Source organism: Oryzias latipes, chromosome 11 (genome assembly GCF_053564925.1).
Source record: "Oryzias latipes strain Hd-rR chromosome 11, Olatipes_Hd-rR_3.1".
NCBI lineage: Eukaryota > Metazoa > Chordata > Actinopteri > Beloniformes > Adrianichthyidae > Oryzias > Oryzias latipes.
This window is the reverse complement of record NC_136247.1, coordinates 12,647,776-12,666,375: the sequence shown is the minus strand read 5'-3', so window position 1 is coordinate 12,666,375 and position 18,600 is coordinate 12,647,776. Positions and strand designations below refer to the sequence as shown.

General features: G+C 40.8%; 1 protein-coding gene across 1 annotated transcript; it reads left to right on the top strand.

Annotated features, from left to right (window-relative positions):
- The first annotated feature begins 183 nt into the window (after nucleotides 1-183).
- Nucleotides 184-18,117, top strand: gsk3aa (glycogen synthase kinase 3 alpha a). The gene is made up of 12 exons (XM_078954843.1): nucleotides 184-303; nucleotides 381-559; nucleotides 9,282-9,367; nucleotides 9,978-10,079; nucleotides 10,940-11,023; nucleotides 11,242-11,352; nucleotides 11,462-11,592; nucleotides 11,761-11,965; nucleotides 12,088-12,183; nucleotides 13,067-13,253; nucleotides 13,508-13,585; nucleotides 14,633-18,117. The coding sequence occupies exons 2-12, from the start codon at nucleotides 385-387 to the stop codon at nucleotides 14,692-14,694; spliced, it is 1,317 nt and encodes a 438-aa protein (XP_078810969.1). The 5' UTR covers nucleotides 184-303; nucleotides 381-384; the 3' UTR covers nucleotides 14,695-18,117.
- Nucleotides 18,118-18,600: the final 483 nt, after the last annotated feature.

Sequence of the window (18,600 nt, the reverse complement as noted above, 5' to 3'; positions counted from 1 at the left end):
TTGGAACTTGTTGGAGCTCCTTTTGGCTCAAAAGAAAAAGCTGTGTTGTCCTCCAGCTATTTGTAGATCTACAATGTAAAAATGAGCTGGACTTTCTTTGCCTTTGGTCTGCTATCACATCATTTTGAAATTGTAGTTGTTTCACTTGTGAAAATCACAGCGTCTAACCTAAAAACCAACTGACTCAAACTCTATTTCCCAGGTGGCATTGCGGTCAGTCTGTTTCTAGGTGTCTAGCAACAGCTTTCTAACCAGACAGCCGGCGGCAACGGGAGCGGTGTTTTTTCGGCGTTTCTCTTCACGGTTATTCGCTTTAGGTTACTCAGAATAAATTGCCGCTCAGCTGAAAGCAGTGAAAAATAACTCTGACCTCTGCTCAGAGATATGAGCGGCAGCGGGCGGCCCAGGACCAGCTCGTTTGCTGAGCCGCCAGGTGTATCAGGAGCCGTCGCAGCATCCACTGGATCAGCCGCTGCCGTGGGGAGCAGCACAGGAAAGTCCGGGGTCCCGCAGGCCTCCGGCAGCAGCTCGTCAGGATGCTCGAACCTTAAGCTTGCCAGTAAGTAGTTTATCGTCTCTGGTTGTATGTTTCAGTATTTCAACACTGTTAGTTTTTATGTTTGAGTTTACCGTCAAAATTACCAATGCTATTGCTTTTTCGACCCTGTATAAAGTAGTTATTTCTCCCGGGTTGATTGCAAAGAATTAGCAAGTATGCTAACTAGCATGCTAACATTAGCCACTTGTTTTGTACGAGTTCACTGTCCGGCCGATAGAAGAAATGATCTTGTCTGGACATTTTTTTTGGTCGGCAACCAATTTTAGTGCCAAAATTCTTTTGTATTTATCTTAAACGGCAAAGTTTGATCCCAACTTTAGTATATGGTTTTATTTCATTTGGTCAGTTTTGATCAGGTATTTACTTGTTTTTGTGGCGGAGCCAGACTCGATTACCTTAACTTGGAGCTTCTTCGCGTAGTTGAGAGAGCGGCATCGGCTATTAGACTGTTTTTTTTCCGGAATGGGGTCTGAGCTGAACGATGCATAATCATCAAGGTCACTTGTGGGGCAGTAGCTTGGCAGCAGGTGGCCGACGCTTGCAGGCTGCCATTGATGGAGCACTGGAGCTGGACTGTCTGCTGTAATGCCACACAGAGTTGGTCTCCTCTTGTCTGGGATGCAAGTGCAGTGCCCTTCTTTATCGCTACAGTGACAGGTGTTAAAGCAAAGTCCTGCATGTCTGTAGATGGATTCTACCACGCACCCGTGATAACAAAAACTGATCAAGAGGTAATTTTAAGTTCAAATCAATGTATTTATTGATGGTCTCCGCAGTTCTCCGTGTCTTTGTAAGTGTTGAAAATGCTTTTTTGATCTGCTGTCTGCTTTGAGGACCGGAAAGCATCTTAAATGGGCAAGATTTATACCAATCTGAAATATATATATATATAAATATTAGCACTTTAAATGTAACTTAAAATAGATTTGCTTTGTCGTTAGAAAAAAGGTTTTCATTAACTGTGTTTCATCTCATGCTCTTAAAAGCTAGAAATGATCACGTTCATTAAAAAATGACTAAGCATGTCTTCAGGTAATAGCAGAGCTTCTGTTTTTTTTTCACTTTTAAATCTTTTGCCCTGTGTATAATAGATGTTATAAAGAAGTGGGTGCTGACTTTTGCGTTGTACATTTCTAAACATAACATCCAAACTTGTGTCTATATACAGAAAAATGATCCTGTGTTGCTGTGTAATTACCATAGCTGCTGTCTCACTGTCTGTGGAATGGCTCCAGCATTTGTTCCTGGATGAAATGAAATCATCACACCCTTTGTTCACACTCAAACTGAATGGGAAATGCTTGACAAATGAATCCAACTATGGAATCCAAAAATTACAAATAATTTCTACCTTCTCCGTTAAACAGAAACTGAATTTTGGTTGTGTCTTATTATGTACCACAGAACACATAGGTTTATTTTCCTGCTGACTTCTCATTAAAATTTTTACCTGTGTTAACACTTTTAGTGTGCTTAAGCAAATTCATCTGAAAAGAGGCGCTGAAAGACCGTTTATTAAAAGAATTGAAAAGCATTTTATTTCTGAAGTCCTAAAAGAATAAAATTATATATTTGTGGAAGTTACATGTTCAAAGTTTTAGTGTTTTTATAAAAACTCTTTCTTTCTTCAAAATATTCGTCTTTTTTATAGTTTATATCCTGGTTATAAAATGTCATGATGAAAAGAGGATCTGCCCTGCTCTCATAACTGTAAACAAATGCATACAGGTGACCTTTTTAAAAAATGTATTAACTTTCCTCAGTTCAAAGGTGACAGAAGTCAACCTCAAATCATCTATTTTTTATAATCCTCTTTATCAAGGGTCCAATGCATAAGTGGGCATCAATAAAATAAGCCTCCTAAACCTTCTTTTAGTGTTTCTTGATAATTACAGAACATGGCTGATCCTGTTTATTAGTTGCCTGTCAGTGGAAGATCTACGTACAACAGTTTCTCTTTATTAATATAACTTTATCAATCCCTACTCTCTCATTGATTTTTATTAGGGTAATTAGAATGTTTCTAATAAATATGTGCAGGTAATAACTATTCCAGTGGTTTCCACTCCCTCCCTCCACTGAGGGAGACTCAGCACATCTTATTATAGATGCTTTCAGCTTATGTTTGTGACATACACTTTGTGTTAAGCATGGCTGATAAATCACTGCCATTCGCTTGAATGAAAATATAGTTGGTATTTGATTCAGCGGAAGAATGAAATCCATTTTAGGATTGCTCCCTCTGCAGACATGCAATTCCAATTGTGAATGTCAAGAGAACGACAGGAAGCAGTGTGAGACAATCCAATGCTGATGTGAAAGCACAGAGCCATGACACAGCCATAGTTTCGGAGCCCTGGCAGCTCTTCACAAGGATAAATTGACTTGCTCCCTATTTCAATTTTGTATGTGTGTGTGTGTGTGTGTGTGTGTGTGTGTGTGTGTGCATATATATATATATATATATATATATATTTATTAGGCCTGCACAATATACCGCAAATTTATCGTTACCGCAACATCAAGCTGTGCAATATGCATACCGCAAAAGATGGCGAAAATCGCAATAAATGGTTACCTTGACCCTTGTGCTATCCTAGGCACTTTAACATTGGGAGTTGGGTCATCTAGACCCACTAGAGAGTGCTCTGAACCTTTTTTCTTCAATGATTTGTGATCTTCACTGGTGTCCATGGATTACATGAAATCCTCTCCACCTTTATCCACCTTTGTCATGGTAGGAAGAACACGTGAATGCAAGGGTGGGGTCATAGGATAGCACAAGGGTTAAATGTGCTAAAACAAACTCATGGCAGCTTGAAATATTGAATAAATGAAATAAATCCCTTTATGCATTTAACCAATCGGAAGGACCCGTTTACATTGTTGATCAATCAGATGAGCCCTTTTATGTTTAATGTTTGCCTCCTACGTCGACAACGGTCATTTGGAGTATAATTTTTAAACTGTTGCATTGAAATGGAAATGATGTTTTTGGTTGGTTTGATATATGTTTATATACCGCAAATTATATCGTTATCGCAATATTAATCACCAATATCGCATATCGCGAGTTTCCCTCATATCGTGCAGCCCTTATATATATATATAAATATATAAATATATATATATATATATATATATATATATATATATATATATATATATATATATATATATATATATATAAATATATATATATATATATATATATATATATATATATATATATATATATATATATATATATATATATAAATATATAAATATATATATATATATATATATTGTATGTGTACGCCTGCACAGTAAAGCACAAATTTATCGTCATCGCAGTGTAAAGCTCTGCAAATGCTTATCGCAGAAGACAGGGAAAATTGTGATGAATGATTACCTTAAATGTGCCAAAGCAATCTTAGGCAGCTTGAATTATTAAATGAATCAAATAAATCCCTTTATGCATTTGACCAATCGGATGGACCCCTTCACGTTGTTGACTAATCCCTTATTTGTTAGATGTTTGCCTCCTATATAGATGAGGGTCATTTGGAGTATAATTTAACTTATGTCGACTCTTTTTAAAAAAAAATTAAACTGTTGCAGTGAAATGGAAATGATGTTGTTAGTTGTTCTGCTATTTGTTCATATATCGCAAGTTATATCGTCATCACAATATTGATCACTCATATTGGAAATTGTGAGTTTTTCTTATATCGTGCAGTACTAAATATGTGTATCCCATAAAAACTATGTCAGAATAATCTTATACCTCAGATGGAACAATATATACATACGAGTGTCCTGGTTTTTACTTATGTTAATATTCATCACTGTTTAGACTGAGGATGAACCCAGTGACCCGGTCACTCTGCAAGCCTCAGTTTCATTTGTAATGGATACCACCAGGCTGACTAATGGATAACCAGCACGTCTGTGTGGTGAAAGTTTACTGCATGTCAGGCTGCTCATACAAGAAGACTAGTGCACAGACTTCAGTCTGCAAGAGGGTTTCATCAAGAAGTGCATTGTCTTGTTTGGTAAACAAAGTATTAAGTATGTGGACACAGTCGTGGTGATGATGATGCAACATGATTACAGCTACATAGCAAAGGGTTGCTCTGCTCCATTATCTAGGCAAGAAAAGCTATATCCTAAAAGTAAAAAAGCCTTGCACATCGTAAGATGAGAATCAGAAACATATTTAGTTTTTTTTTTGTTTTTTGTTTTTTTTTTCCTTTTTTAACTTGTCCTGTCCAACAGCTGGGCAGTCAGATGAGAGCTGAGGGCCTCTTGGGTTGGACATATTTTACTTTAACAAGAGGGGTTATTAATCTTCAGACAAACCAAAGGTATGTCTGAATAAACCCCTTTTGTAATTGAGGCCAAACTTTATTAATTTCAAACATGTCTGAAAATCTTTGGTGTTGGACCGGACGGAAAAGAAAAGAGGGGAAGAAGAGAGAGGGACGTTAGAGAGAGGGGGGGTAGGGGGTGATAATAGGAGGGGAAGGGGGATAAGCCCATGAAGCAGCATAAAGCAACAAGTTTACTGGTTGTTAATCATTATGGTAAGGTTTAAATGTAAAAAACAAAAACAAAAAAAAAGGGCGGAGCCTGTCCCCACACACACTCAAATGTTATAAACACACCTGTTAGTTGCAAAAATGTCCACCTGTCGACATGTACACAAAACAGATAGTGTTCACACGCATACTTATGCCTTAAAACCAACTAGTGTGAAATATTTCAGTCATTCAGTCTGTTGAGCTAACACCTGTGCTCAGGTGAGTGTTTATGTTCTTCTAAAATGGATGGTGGAACGTGAAAAGAAGGAGGGAGAGTGCCCAGCCATCCCCACCCCGAGACCCCCACCGCACCAGCAGCGGCAGCCGGAATCCCCCCAACGCCACACGGGAACCGGCAGGGAACAACCGCCGCCCGGGCGACCAAGCCCGCCACCCAGGCCAGGGCCAGCAGGGCCGCCGCAAGGCCCCCAGAGCCAGAGAGCAGGGAGGCATGGAGGGAAAGAGGGCGCCGCCCCAGCCCAACCAGGAGAGCAGCCCCCCCGCCGCGCCGGGAGAACCCAACGCAGGGCCCCACCGGAGAAGGACGCCCACAGCCCCAGACGAGCACCCCACCACCACCCAGGAGTTCCGGGCATCCCCCCGCCCCAACCCCAGGTACGAGCCAGGACCCCCCAAGGGAGACCCACTCCGCACTCCAGGCAGCCATCCGCCCGGCCCACGGTTGGTCCAGGGAGGAGCGAGGCAGGGGCCCGCCGCCCCCGCCCAGGAGGGGGGAACCCGGGGAAAAAAGAGGGCCCACAAGGGGTGTTGTAAATATGGCCCGACCAGGCTCGGCCACAGTTGGAAATTTGGCGGGGCCCAGCACTCAGGAGCAAAGACCAGAACCCACCCCCCAGGGACACGAACACCCCCGGCTCAGATGTAATGTGAACCCCCCCACCGCGCGGAGAGAGCACCGCCGGGCCCAGGAAGCCGGTACCCCGGGGACACAGCCGCCGTTGCAAAGGGGCCCGTACCCCCCACCAGGGAAGAGGCAGGGGACAGATGGTCCTAGGTCCCACCTTCCTTGCAAAATGTGTGTGCGTGTATGTGTGTTTGAGAGAGTGTGTGTGTGCATGTGTGTGTGTTTATGTTGGGATGTATATATTGAGGGGGGAGGGGTGTGTGTACTAAGGGGGGTGCGGTTAAAATTGGCGGGTAGGGCACTAAGGGGTTATCTCCTGATTACTCACAGTGACGTCCCCTCACCCTCCCCACCAAGGGGCCCTAAATGTCTAAGGTGCGGTTAAAATTGGCGGGTAGGGTGCTAGGAGGACATCCGCTGCTTGCTGGCAGTGATGTCCAAGCACCCCCCCTACCAAGGGCCCTACATGTCTAAGGTGCAAATAAAACCGAAAGAGGGGGGGCCCACTCCATACGGCAACCACAGGAGGGGGGCCACTGCCTAGTAAACCCCCCCCCAAGGCTCATCGCAGGCTAAGCCCCCCACCCCTCACCCTATTATGAGGTTATATGAGGAAGGGGGTAAGTTGGGGACAGATGATTGACTGTCCCCCGGTGGTCAAACAGCCGTCCCCCCCCCCCCCCCCCCCCAGCAAGGGGGCCAGGCCCACCCAGCCCCGGGGCCCCACCCCCGGAGGCGCAGACACCCCAGGCCCAGCACCACCACCCCCACACAGAGAGAGGGGAGCCAGAAAGCGCCCCCCCCCCCCCCCCCCCCCCCCCCCCCCCCCCCCCCCGGAGCAAGCCCAGGCCCCCACCCCCAAACGCCGGCCCTAGAAGAGCTCTGGTCAGGCCTCGACGGGACCGAGGCAGCCAACCGGCCGGGGAAACCGCCGATGGCCTCAGCGGAGACCCCGACCCCGTCAACCCCCCCTGCCCCGTACCAATAATGCCCCCCCCCCCCTCCCCCAGAATGCCCCCCCACAGGACAGGGCCGACAAGACCCCCACCCCACCCCCAGACCCCGCAGCCGAAGCGGATGACACCCAGAGCGACCGGGGGCCCCAAGAGGGTTGTCCCGTCCCGCCCCAGAGCCAGGGAAGGGCCGATCCCAGCCCCAGGTGTAGACGGGAAGCCCATCCAGCGCCGGAGGCCCCGACCCCCAACATATTTAGTTTTTGATTTATATTTGTAGAACAGTCTGGTTTGGTAGAAATTTCACCATGGTGTGAACACAATATCAGCTGCTGAAAGGTTTGTTTTAAAAAGTGAGTGATATTTCAGCCGATCTTTTAAATACAAGTCCTGAAAATTCTATTGAGAGCTTCACTTTTCAGAGTTGTCACCCATCAGTTTGGAATCTGGAAGGAATTTGTATAGATTGTGTGATATCAGTTATCTAAAGGATTTAATACTGTGCCCACACAGTATTATAAATAAACACAGTATTATGAACTATTAGTACATAAAATTGTTTATGTACTAATAATTCAAAAACTACACGGTAAAAGTACACAAATCTTTGTGAGGAGACACTTTCGTATTAACAGATGTGTCGTTTTATTACAAAAACAGAAAGCAGCGACTATCATATTTCATGCTCTGCTCTAAACCGTGCAATGGGAGGAGCATGGCATTTCTGAAGTGATGCTAGCTCCATGGGCAGCTCTCGAGAAGCGCGTGCTATAGGAAAACACTGCTGCCTTAGTGGGCAGCAGTTCCATGTGGAGGGACCCAGGGGGGATCCGGGTCTCAATAAACATTCCAGAGTGCCAGAGTGGTCTTCTGCTCTTGACGTGCCGTGGGGCAAGTAGCGACTTTCTGTTGACAGACAGAATTTGCACTCAATGTATTTAAACACGCATGTGCAGTGACGTATGTATCAGAGGATGTTTGATTGGCTGTTCTGCATGTCAATCAAGTGACGTACGTCTCTGAGGATTTTGATTCGTTGACGGTTTTTTAAGAAATATATTTTAATTTTTTTTAGTTATTTATCTTTGCTGGCCTCCGATCTACCCTCATGTCCTTGAAGATCGACCGGTCAATCACGATCGACACAATGAGCATCCCTGATCTAAATCTTTCTATTAGGCTTAAACCATGCATGTTGTAAAGTGAATACTTTTAGCCATAAACTATAATCTTTTTAAGACCAAATGCAGGGTTAAATGGTCTTAGTTGTTTTTGTATTTTTGTAGTGCCCATCCTTTCTTTTATTGTTAAGTTATCAGTTTGTTTATGCTTCCTTGATTTTAATCATATACTATTGCATTTTTGACAAGTTAGAATTCTTTCTACTATCTTTTGCTAAGTTTCTAACTAGTAATTATTTTTTATTTTAGTTGGTTTGGATGGCTGTGAAGTTTTGCCAAATTGGTCAACCTCTGATTGCAGGATCTTTGGTTAGGTTCCTGCTCTACCGATCCAGGTGTGTTGAAGGCTCCTGATCAAAGCTCCACATTGCTCTGGATGGCCTGGCAGTGTGTAGCTGCTTTGGAGTTGTTAGTAAATGTGTGTTAACAGGGAAATGTGATTATTATTATTTTATTTTTCTAAATTCCTTTAGGGATCGAAGAAGGTGGAATTGGGCTATATAAGTAGATGTTCTTTATCATATTTAAAAAATTCAGAATATAAACATCAGAAAGGTTGAAAATGTATCATCAAAATTTTTTTGTTCTCTCAACTCAAAGACTCGGCCTTTGATATTATCATCTTTGGCCTACATTATATTATCTGATTACTATTAGAGCTTGCCTATGTGTGGTGCTAATACACTACAAATCCCACAATGCTCTGCCAATGTGTTCAAAAACCTGAGAGCAGGAGTCCCTGCTTCTTTGACAATGATAAATCACACAGGAGTCGTCTTACTGATGAAGCCCTTTATTCAAGTCTGAGGATTTCCTCAAAGTCTGACACTTGATGAACTTGAAACCAAGCATCTCAGACAAGTGAGCATTGGTCAATAGTTAAATAGAATTAAGTACTTCAAACTCAACGTTAAATAAATACATGAGAGATTTAACTGTAATTTAGGAAAACAAAATGTAAATATCAAATGTTGGACATCAGATATTAGTTATGGGTAATATGTGTATGATGATATCAACATATTGAACACTAGCAACATTTGAAGATTTGAAGCTGCAATGAGGACTGACGGCCTTTTTCTTCTCCTAGCTCCACTTTTCCAGGTATTCTTAAGGTGTAGAGACCTCAAGTTAAACCTGTTCCTTCTTGTTTCCTAGGAGACAGTGGGAAGGTGACCACAGTTGTGGCCACACCAGGTCAAGGACCGGACCGCCCTCAAGAAGTCTCCTACACAGACGTCAAGGTGGGCTACAAAAGGAAATCCCTGCCTTAGTTTGTACCTTTATTTGAAAGCACAGGACTTTGTTACATTTACACCACGAGTCCAGGTGCTTCTCTTCTTTCTTTGGTTGCTGGCGTTGTTGGAATTCTCTTCAATCGACTGGGCTTTTTAGGTGAAACATGTCCTTTTCATTAAATTAAGCAATTTGTGCAAACTTTCAAATGGCAAAGTATTTAAACTGTCTAACAGCTTTAACTGAGTTTTCTATTTTAAATTTTTATGAAGAAACATACTAAGTTCATCACTTTGCTGTGAAATGAAGCTACCAGTTTTGACCAAAACATTTTTCAGAAAAATATAGACCAAGGGTTTTTCACGCGAATGATTCATTCTCAGCTCCCCTTGATCTAACATTATTCCTCCTGTAATTCACTCTTTAATGTGGAAATATTGTTTCTTTTTATGTGTTTTAATTCTTTTATCACACTCTTTGAAAGCTCCCACTCTTTGGCAGCTTTTTGTTGCTTTTAAAGATTTTATAACTGTTCCAGTTTATGATTATTGCTCCCAGAATTGTTTTCCTCAATTTTCTATCTTGTTTTTGGTTTTCTTCTAACAAAAAAACATGCAGGTTATAGGCAATGGATCATTCGGTGTTGTGTACCAAGCTCGGCTCATCGATACTCAAGAAATGGTGGCCATTAAGAAAGTTTTGCAAGATAAAAGGTTTAAGGTAGAGTTGGAGAGAATTTTTCTTAATCGCGATTTTTAAAATTAACTTTCTTAAATGCAAAAAAAAAGTGAAATGATAATTTTTCTATTTAATAGAAAATACATTTAAGAATTTAATTGTCTGCACCTTTTCCCACCAACTTTAAATAAGTTGATAAAATATGATGTTACATTTCAACCTTTAATTAATCTGTTTGTTACCAGCAAAAAGTCTAAAATATGAAACTGAAAGGTGGAGGGGGCTTCCTGTGTTTAAGGGTTAGAAAGGGTTTTCCTCCTGAGCTCTTGTAGATGAATTCTGGTGCATTTTGGGTCAAAGTGGTACATTACTGTCTGTTTTCTTTAGAAATAAAAGGAAGGGTCTCCTCTTTTATCAGCTTCTGCAGTTATTCATGAATGTTTCATGGTTTTGTAATGTGTCTACCTTGTGCAAATGTCTTTTTGGCATTTCTTAAGATAGCAAGGAGTTAATATAACCAATACCATCATTTGCTTAAGCATCTTTGACTTACCATTTCTGTTGTGCTTGAAAAATGCCGTCTTACCAGTTATCACTTTGGGGCTTTGATTACAGAAAACTGCAAACAATGCTGCTCACAAAAAACAGCCTGAAGCTGGGAAATACCCATGCTTAGAGTTCTGCTGAAGCTGTCTGGTTTTGCTCTTTTTGCACCACAAAATGCTGAAAATACATCTGATGTGAGGGAATCCTCCAGAAGATATGTCATATGATTCATAAAGACTGTGACTTATGTTTGTAAAAGAAATAAATAGAAATGTGCTTTATTTACAAAAGAGGGATTTAAAATGTTTTTTAATGTTTAGCTCATTTGCTTTCTAAATCAACTTTTTTCATTACAGAACCGTGAACTACAAATAATGCGAAAACTCGACCACTGCAACATTGTCCGACTACGTTATTTCTTTTACTCCAGTGGTGAGAAGGTAAGTTTAGGAGTGCAACCAAATAAAACACTCATTCCACCTTAAAACAGCTCAAGACAAAAGAAATGTTGACGTGAGATAATATTGAAAGAAATACAGTTTGTTTGAAAGGTGTTCAATATTCTTGAATTATGAAGATTGCAAACATGAATTTGTGTTTTTTAAGTGTAAATTAAATTGTTTAGATTGTAGAACCATATTTTTTGTTTTACATACAGAAAGATGAGGTTTACCTCAACTTGGTGCTGGACTTTGTCCCAGAGACGGTCTACAGGGTTGCCAGACATTTTAACAAAGCTAAGAGCATCATTCCCATCATATATGTGAAGGTAAAGTTCCTCTGTTCAAGTTCTTTGTGTGTGAGGGTTAAATTCCTCCCACTAATCAAAAAAAAAGCACAATAACCAGCTTTTGTTGACCTGCTGTGATTTTTCTCAGGTGTACATGTACCAGCTGTTTCGCAGTCTGGCTTACATTCATTCCCAAGGAGTGTGCCACCGAGACATCAAGCCCCAAAATCTGCTTGTTGACCCAGAAACTGCCATTCTGAAACTGTGCGACTTTGGCAGGTGAGCTCCGTGAACAATACCTACATAAGCTGGAACTCAACTTCAGCACTTTGCTGGTTTGAGCCCAGTACCATACATTATGAACACCAGGAGTCCTCTTCAGAATATCTGTTTGAGGTTTCAGAAGTTTGTTGCTGCAGCTTTTCCTTGTTTTTTTGTTTCCTTCAGCGCCAAACAGCTGGTCCGTGGCGAACCCAACGTGTCTTACATCTGCTCGCGATATTATCGCGCTCCTGAGCTGATCTTTGGTGCCACAGATTACACAGCAAATATTGACATCTGGTCAGCTGGTTGTGTATTAGCAGAGCTTCTGCTCGGACAGCCCATATTCCCTGGCGACAGTGGTGTCGACCAACTTGTGGAAATCATCAAGGTGAGGATTTTTGTTATACATCTCATGGCAGTTTATGGAACCTAAGTCATCCTTGTTTTGTTTTGTTTTTACTTTTGTGAAACGAAGGTTACATTACACACCTCCTGGTTCCTCACGTTTAGGTTTTAGGTACACCAACGAGGGAACAGATTCGGGAGATGAATCCGAACTACACCGAATTCAAGTTCCCACAAATTAAAGCGCATCCATGGACCAAGGTAAGAAAAGACTAGGTTTCTTAAGATAAATCGCACTTTTCTGTAAAAAAATAAATAAAAAAAGTTCAATTTTAACATTCCTAAAATGTAAATTTCTTTTTTTTTAATTTTTTTCGAAGCAACTTTGCAGGGGTGTAATGTTGGTTGCATAGCAACATGCAGCTGCTGCTCGTATGAACACAAAGACTGCACGTTTTTTTCTACAGGCCTTATTCCAAATAGAGAGCATATTCTGGACAATCTGAACATATTTACATGAGTTGCAGGTTTTCTCTGGACATTGGCAGTGGTTGATGATTCAGCTCTTGACTTTTGTCACAGTTGTTGCAAAAAGAATTCAGTAAATTAATAAAATCTTCTCTCAGCAGAAATGTCAGCCATTTTCATGATATTTCCTAATATTTTAGGGAAATTTCATTTTTTTAGTCTCAAGATTTTTGTTAAAACCTATTAAAACTTTCAACATTTGGAAAACTCTTGGAAAGAGCCCTAAAACCATCTAGTGCATTATTTGAGGTGTTTTCACCCTGAAATATTCCAAATCAAATCAGGGAGATGTCAGACTCAGTTGGTGCATTGGTGTGGATGTAAACATTGTGTTCAAATGAGGAAAAAGAAAGCCAAGAACACACTGTCATTTGCTAGAATGTTGCTGAACAGGATGTCTGATACTCTTCCCACCAACCTCCCTGTTATCTGACATCTCTGATAAATATGCAGCCTTCCTTCCATTGTGCTCATTTAAAGTAAAATGACTCCATCTCTCTTAAAGACCGAGACAGAGACCATGAACCCCACTAGCTCTGTTCTCCACAAACTGTGGTTTTGAGCATTTTCATGAAAGTGGCTGTACCTGTCATCTGGTGCTTTCTTACGTACGCAGGTTTTTAAACCCCGCACGCCTCCAGAGGCCATCGCTCTTTGCTCCCGGCTGCTGGAGTACACGCCGGCCTCTCGCCTCTCCCCGCTGGAGGCCTGCGCACACGCCTTCTTCGACGAGCTGCGCCAGCCAAACACACGACTGCCAAGCGGACGAGATCTACCAATGCTCTTCAACTTCAGTACCACTGGTACAAGCACACACCCAACTGAATTCATCACACGTTCTCCTGTTTTTCAGATGCATCATTTTGAAATTTAGCAATAATTAAAAAGCCTGTTTTGATAGTTTAGCTGCAGTGAATTTAAACCGTCTACAGACCCAGTTCTCTTTAGATCAGGCTGTAACTGAGTGGTTCACTGATTGGTAGAATTAAATGTTCCTGTTGTGTTGAATTGCTCCTCAGGGGTTTATTTACTTATTTATTTTGGTTGTTGTCTGCAGAGCTGTCGATCCAGCCACAGCTGAACTCCATCCTCATCCCTCCTCACGCCCGCTCACACACAGTTGCTTCCGTCCACGGTGGGAGACTTTTCCTGATTCAGCTCATAGTTTATGTCATACTCTAACTTTTAAAAAAATGCTTTTATGTTTTTTTACATGAGATCTGACAAGATTTTGGCTACATTTGTCAAACTTCTTCTTTTCCTATTGAATCTAAATGTGACAACATTGGTGTAGAATGTAATTTTTGAAGTAGATCTGTATGTGCTTGAAGCTTATTCTAATACTAAACCACCTTCTGCGGTGGGGGTCTGGGTGTGGGGGTGGCTGGGCACTCTCCTTCCTTCTTTTCACATTCCACCATCCATTTTAGAAGAACATAAACACTCACCTGAGCACAGGTGTTAGCTCACCTTTGCACTAATAGTTTGCGTGTTAGAATGAAATATTTCACACTAGTTGGTTTGAAGGCATAGGTATGCGTGTGTGAACACTATCTGTTTTGTGTACATGTTGACATGTGGACATTTTTGCAGCTAGCAGGTGTGTTGATAACATTTGAGTGTGTGTGAGAACAGGCCCCGCCCTTTTTGTACTACATTTGAACCTTACCGTAATGATAAACAATCAGTAAACTTGTTGCTTTATGCTGCGTCATTGTCTTATCCCCCCTCCCCTCCTATTATCACCCTCCTAACCCCCCCCTCTAACATCCCTCTTTCTTCTTCCCTTCTTTTCTTTTCCGTCCGGTCCAACACCAAAGATTTTCAAACATGGTTGAAATCAATAAAGTTTGGCCTCAATTACAAAAGGGGTTTATTCAGACATACCTTTGGTTTGTCTGAAGATTAATAACCCCTCTTGTTAAAGTAAAATATGTCCAACACAAGAGGCCCTCAGCTCTCATCTGCCTGCCTAGCTGTTGGACAGGAAAAGTTAGAAAAAAAAAATAATAATAATACTAAACCACCTAGTTTAAGTAAACACATTTTTTCTCAATTGTCTGACCTGTTAACATATAAATGCTTGTGGGTCTGGAGCCTCGGGTCACAGACCCCTGATCTAGATTATTCCTATCTGTGAAAGAAAAAATGTCAACGTGCAGCATTTTTCTCTGTCTTTTAGATGGTACCGGTTCAGACTCATCTCAGCTCAGTTCAGTCCCGGGATCTCTGAACAGCATCTGAGGCGTCTTCCCATCTGAAAGCTTCCTCTTCTCACACACTCTTCCCCCCACAGATTTTCTCCCTGCCGTGTGCTTAACGATCTGTACAGGAAACCGTTGAATAGACAGTTCGGTTGTTGGGGTTCAACTACAGCGGGACAGAATCAAGAGGTTTGATGGTGGGGGCTGGTCCTCTGAAATCCAACTTTTTTTTTTTTTAAATCAACATCTTCTATATTTATTTTGAAAGAAAAACTGAAACAATTGTTTGGTGACATGTTTTGGTTCCTGAACCAGAGTGTTTTTCCCTTGTATAAATTTTTTTTTTAAGCAAGTTTTTAACCCCAATCAGTGAACCGCTCTACCTGACTAATGTACAGCCTGCAAACGCCTCCTTCAGAATAAAATACTTTCATTTGAGACACTGAGAAACCACATGAACTAACGTGAGGTTTAATAATCAGAACCAGGACGAACTCAAAGCTAAGTCCCCCAGTTTACTGTTTTCTGCACCACAGCACTGTCAGACTAAAAAATAAAACCCTGACTTTCCCTGTACTAGATCATGTTTCTTAAATTGAGATTTTAATGTGGATTTTACTCCTTTAGAATGAAAGTGTAGATTTTTTTTTCTTTTTTTAGTAGTCTTTCTTATTCTCACCTCATAGCCAGAAGGCTCTGGTTCAAATCCCAGCTGGGACTTTTCTGTGTGGAGTTTGCATGTTCTCCACCATTTATGCCCGGGTTTTCTCCGGGCTAGTCAGCTTCCTCCCACAGTTCAAACACATGCTTCATAGGGCCACTGGTGATCCTAAATTGTCCCTAGTGTGTATGTGAGTGTAATATTGTTTGTATGTGGCCCTTTGATATCTGTCAAAAATACAGAATTCAAGGAAAGGGTCTTTAGTAAACAAACAGTTGGTGTGTCTGTGTTGTTCTGCTAAATCCTAAAAATCAATAACTTGTTAAGTTCTCTGTCTGAGATTAGCAGAGCATTGCCGCACAGGAGGCTGTTAGCCATACAGACACAAATCAACAGAAAGTTCTACAGAACAGATCTGGATCTCTTCTGTTCTACCGGCTCGTTTCCACTTGACTCTGTGGGGATCAGTGTTCTCAGATGCTGCTGGTGGCTTTCAAAGGTCAGTCAGGCTGATTTTGTGGAACATTTTAGTTAGACACTCTGGTTGGAAGTCCAAAATAGTTCATTTTAAGAGATAAGCATTTAAATGAAGTCAATCTAATGACAGATTTAGTGCCCAATGTAAAAAATTAGATCACCCGCGGATTTGAGTTGTTATTTTTTTAAATTCCAAAACTGTTTTTTTTTTCATTCTCTTTCTACTTTACAATACGTTTTTTTTCTGATTTTTCTTTGTGTTGAAATTAGAGAGCTTTGTAAACAGCTTATTTTGGGGGGAAAAAAGAAAATGAACCCCAGATCATAAGTGCTTCTGTACACTGAGGATGTGGTAGCTAAAAGAATATAACTCGCTGTTCTGACCTGACGAGCCGTTTTTAGGACATTTTTCCGTCTGCACTCAATTTAAAAAAATAAAAAGCTAAAAAAATAAAAGAAGCAAGGATCAGTTTAGAGGTAATCCAAGTTTGATGTGCAGAGAATGTATTCCTGTGTATGTGAACAAACTTCAGCCTGCAGTCTGACAGTGCTTTAGGAGTAGAGCATCCAACAATACCGGCTTTGGTACGCAGAAACATCCTCTCAAAAGTTTGTAGTTTAGAACATTCGAATCTGTGGTACAACACCTCCACCCGCTGTTTTCTGTTCACCCACTTCAGAGCTTTTTCTTTAAGTACCAACCCTTGACGCCGTTAACTTTTACCACACCTTAGACAATGAGAAGAGAGTGAAGAGCCTTTTTTCTCTACTCTGTTTTGAAGACGTTTTTCTCGCCAGCTGCCTCCCGATTTCCAACTTGTGACCTCCCGGAATGACGGGTCACTGTTGTCCGTCCTTTTTCCCGTTAGAAGTCCAACCAGCCTGTTTTGGTTCTCGTCCATCAGGCCGATGGCGATCACACTCAGAGCTGTTTCTATGGCAGGGAAAAGCTGTGGAAAAAGCCAGGCGAAAGAATCCATCAAAGCTGATTTTTCTTCTGTTTTAAAAGCCATTTATTTCCCCGCTTTCTGTCTCTTTTCGCACATGTAAATATCACAGATATGTTTTGTTTTTTTCTTGCTTCTTTTTACTTTTTATTACAGAGTTGTTTATATCTTACTACCCGCATCCTGTTGATGAAATAGTCTTAGTTTCTGCATTTTGTAAATAAGCTTTTTTTTTCACAGTCAAAGTGTAGATACTGACAGAAAAAGAAAAAAAAACAGCCACTCCTCACGTTTGTTGATCTTTCTCTTTCTTTCTCTGTCCTGTGGTCCAGTGGAACCTGTGAAGTAGCTCAGTGTGACTCGGCTCTCCCCCTTTGTTCTGTCCTCCATGGGATGAGGAATTGGAAAAGTTCTGTTCTAAGATGTCTTCCATTTATGGGCTTAAAAACAGAAAATATTTGAAAAAGTGCCTAAAGTTTTGTGACACTTCCCAAATTTGATTGGAGCTAAATTTGCTTACAAGCTCTGTCCTGCTCGTTTCTTTTTCAGTTGACGCTCCAGATGAATGTCAATCTTTAAGACTTCTACAACTTCAGTTGTGTGACGTGAGGTTCATGAGGTTTTTAAATTAGGAAGTTTGCTCCGGTTATCAGGAGCTAAAGTTTCCAATCCATTTTCTTTTGATCTAATTGGCTCTTTTATTTCTCACTTGCCAATTAACAAAAACGTTGGCAAACCTAAAATACAGACTTCCTTGTTTTATTTTATTTTTTACTGTTCAGACCTCATGGAATAGTCAGCTTCCTAATTTTCCCTTTTGCCTGTAGAGGGCGCTGTTCAGAATGGAAAATGGCTTCTCATTTTAGAACAGAACTGGTATCTTTCCAGCCAGCAATATATGACTGATGTGCAGTATTCAGAAACCCGCCTTTACTTCAGGACACTGCCGTTTTCCGAATGTGACGACTCGAACCGCCTTAGACGAGTCAGCTGGAAGAGAAATGATGTTACGACGTCCAGCAGTTCTCAAAGAGGCCGATCTGTGTATTATGTGCTGTGTGGATTTCCGAATTGCTGCTATTGATCAAAAAATTTGACACTTTTTCTTGAGAGGTAGCTGTGTGCATGTTTGTGTGTGTTTCCAAATCCAAATGTTTTGTTTATACTGTTCTGTAGCTCATCCTGTCCTTACCTGTCACGGTTTCTGTTGTTTCTTAAGATGTAAACTCTGGTGTCATTGTAGCCTTGGAGGACTGAGGCTTCAGGGAATGGAGGGCTTGAAAGGGCAAAGAAAGAGAAAGAAACACAAACCTGTCTCTGTTCTGTGTGTATAATATGGACTCAATTACTGTAATAAAGTGATGAAATTGTATGTAAAGATTGTCTACTTTCTTTAAGACTTTCCTCGAGCTTTTATTGGATTCATTTACTTTTACACGTGAAACTTTACCTCAGAAATCTGTGCAGAGGCTTCTTAGACTTAAAGAGTGCTAAAAGTATTTGATTATAAAAATATATCAAAATATTGACCTTCCCTACAAAAAATAAATGTTACACCTAAAATGTACAAGGTTAGTAGACAGTTTGTTTGTTGAAAGTAATAAATAATTGTATGAAAAATGTTAGCTTTATTAAGTGTAAACTTAAAACTAGGTGAGCCAGACTGAAAACAGTGGAAAAGAATTAAGTTTACTCTTGTTTGTTTACAACAAAATAAAACCAACAAAAACCCAATGAATTAGTAGGTTTCATTGTTATAAGCAATAACATTTGAAATAAAGGTGTAGTTATTAAATTAATAGTTTAAATAGGTATTAAAATAGTTCAAAAGTTATTAAAATGTGACTTGTTTTGATTTAAC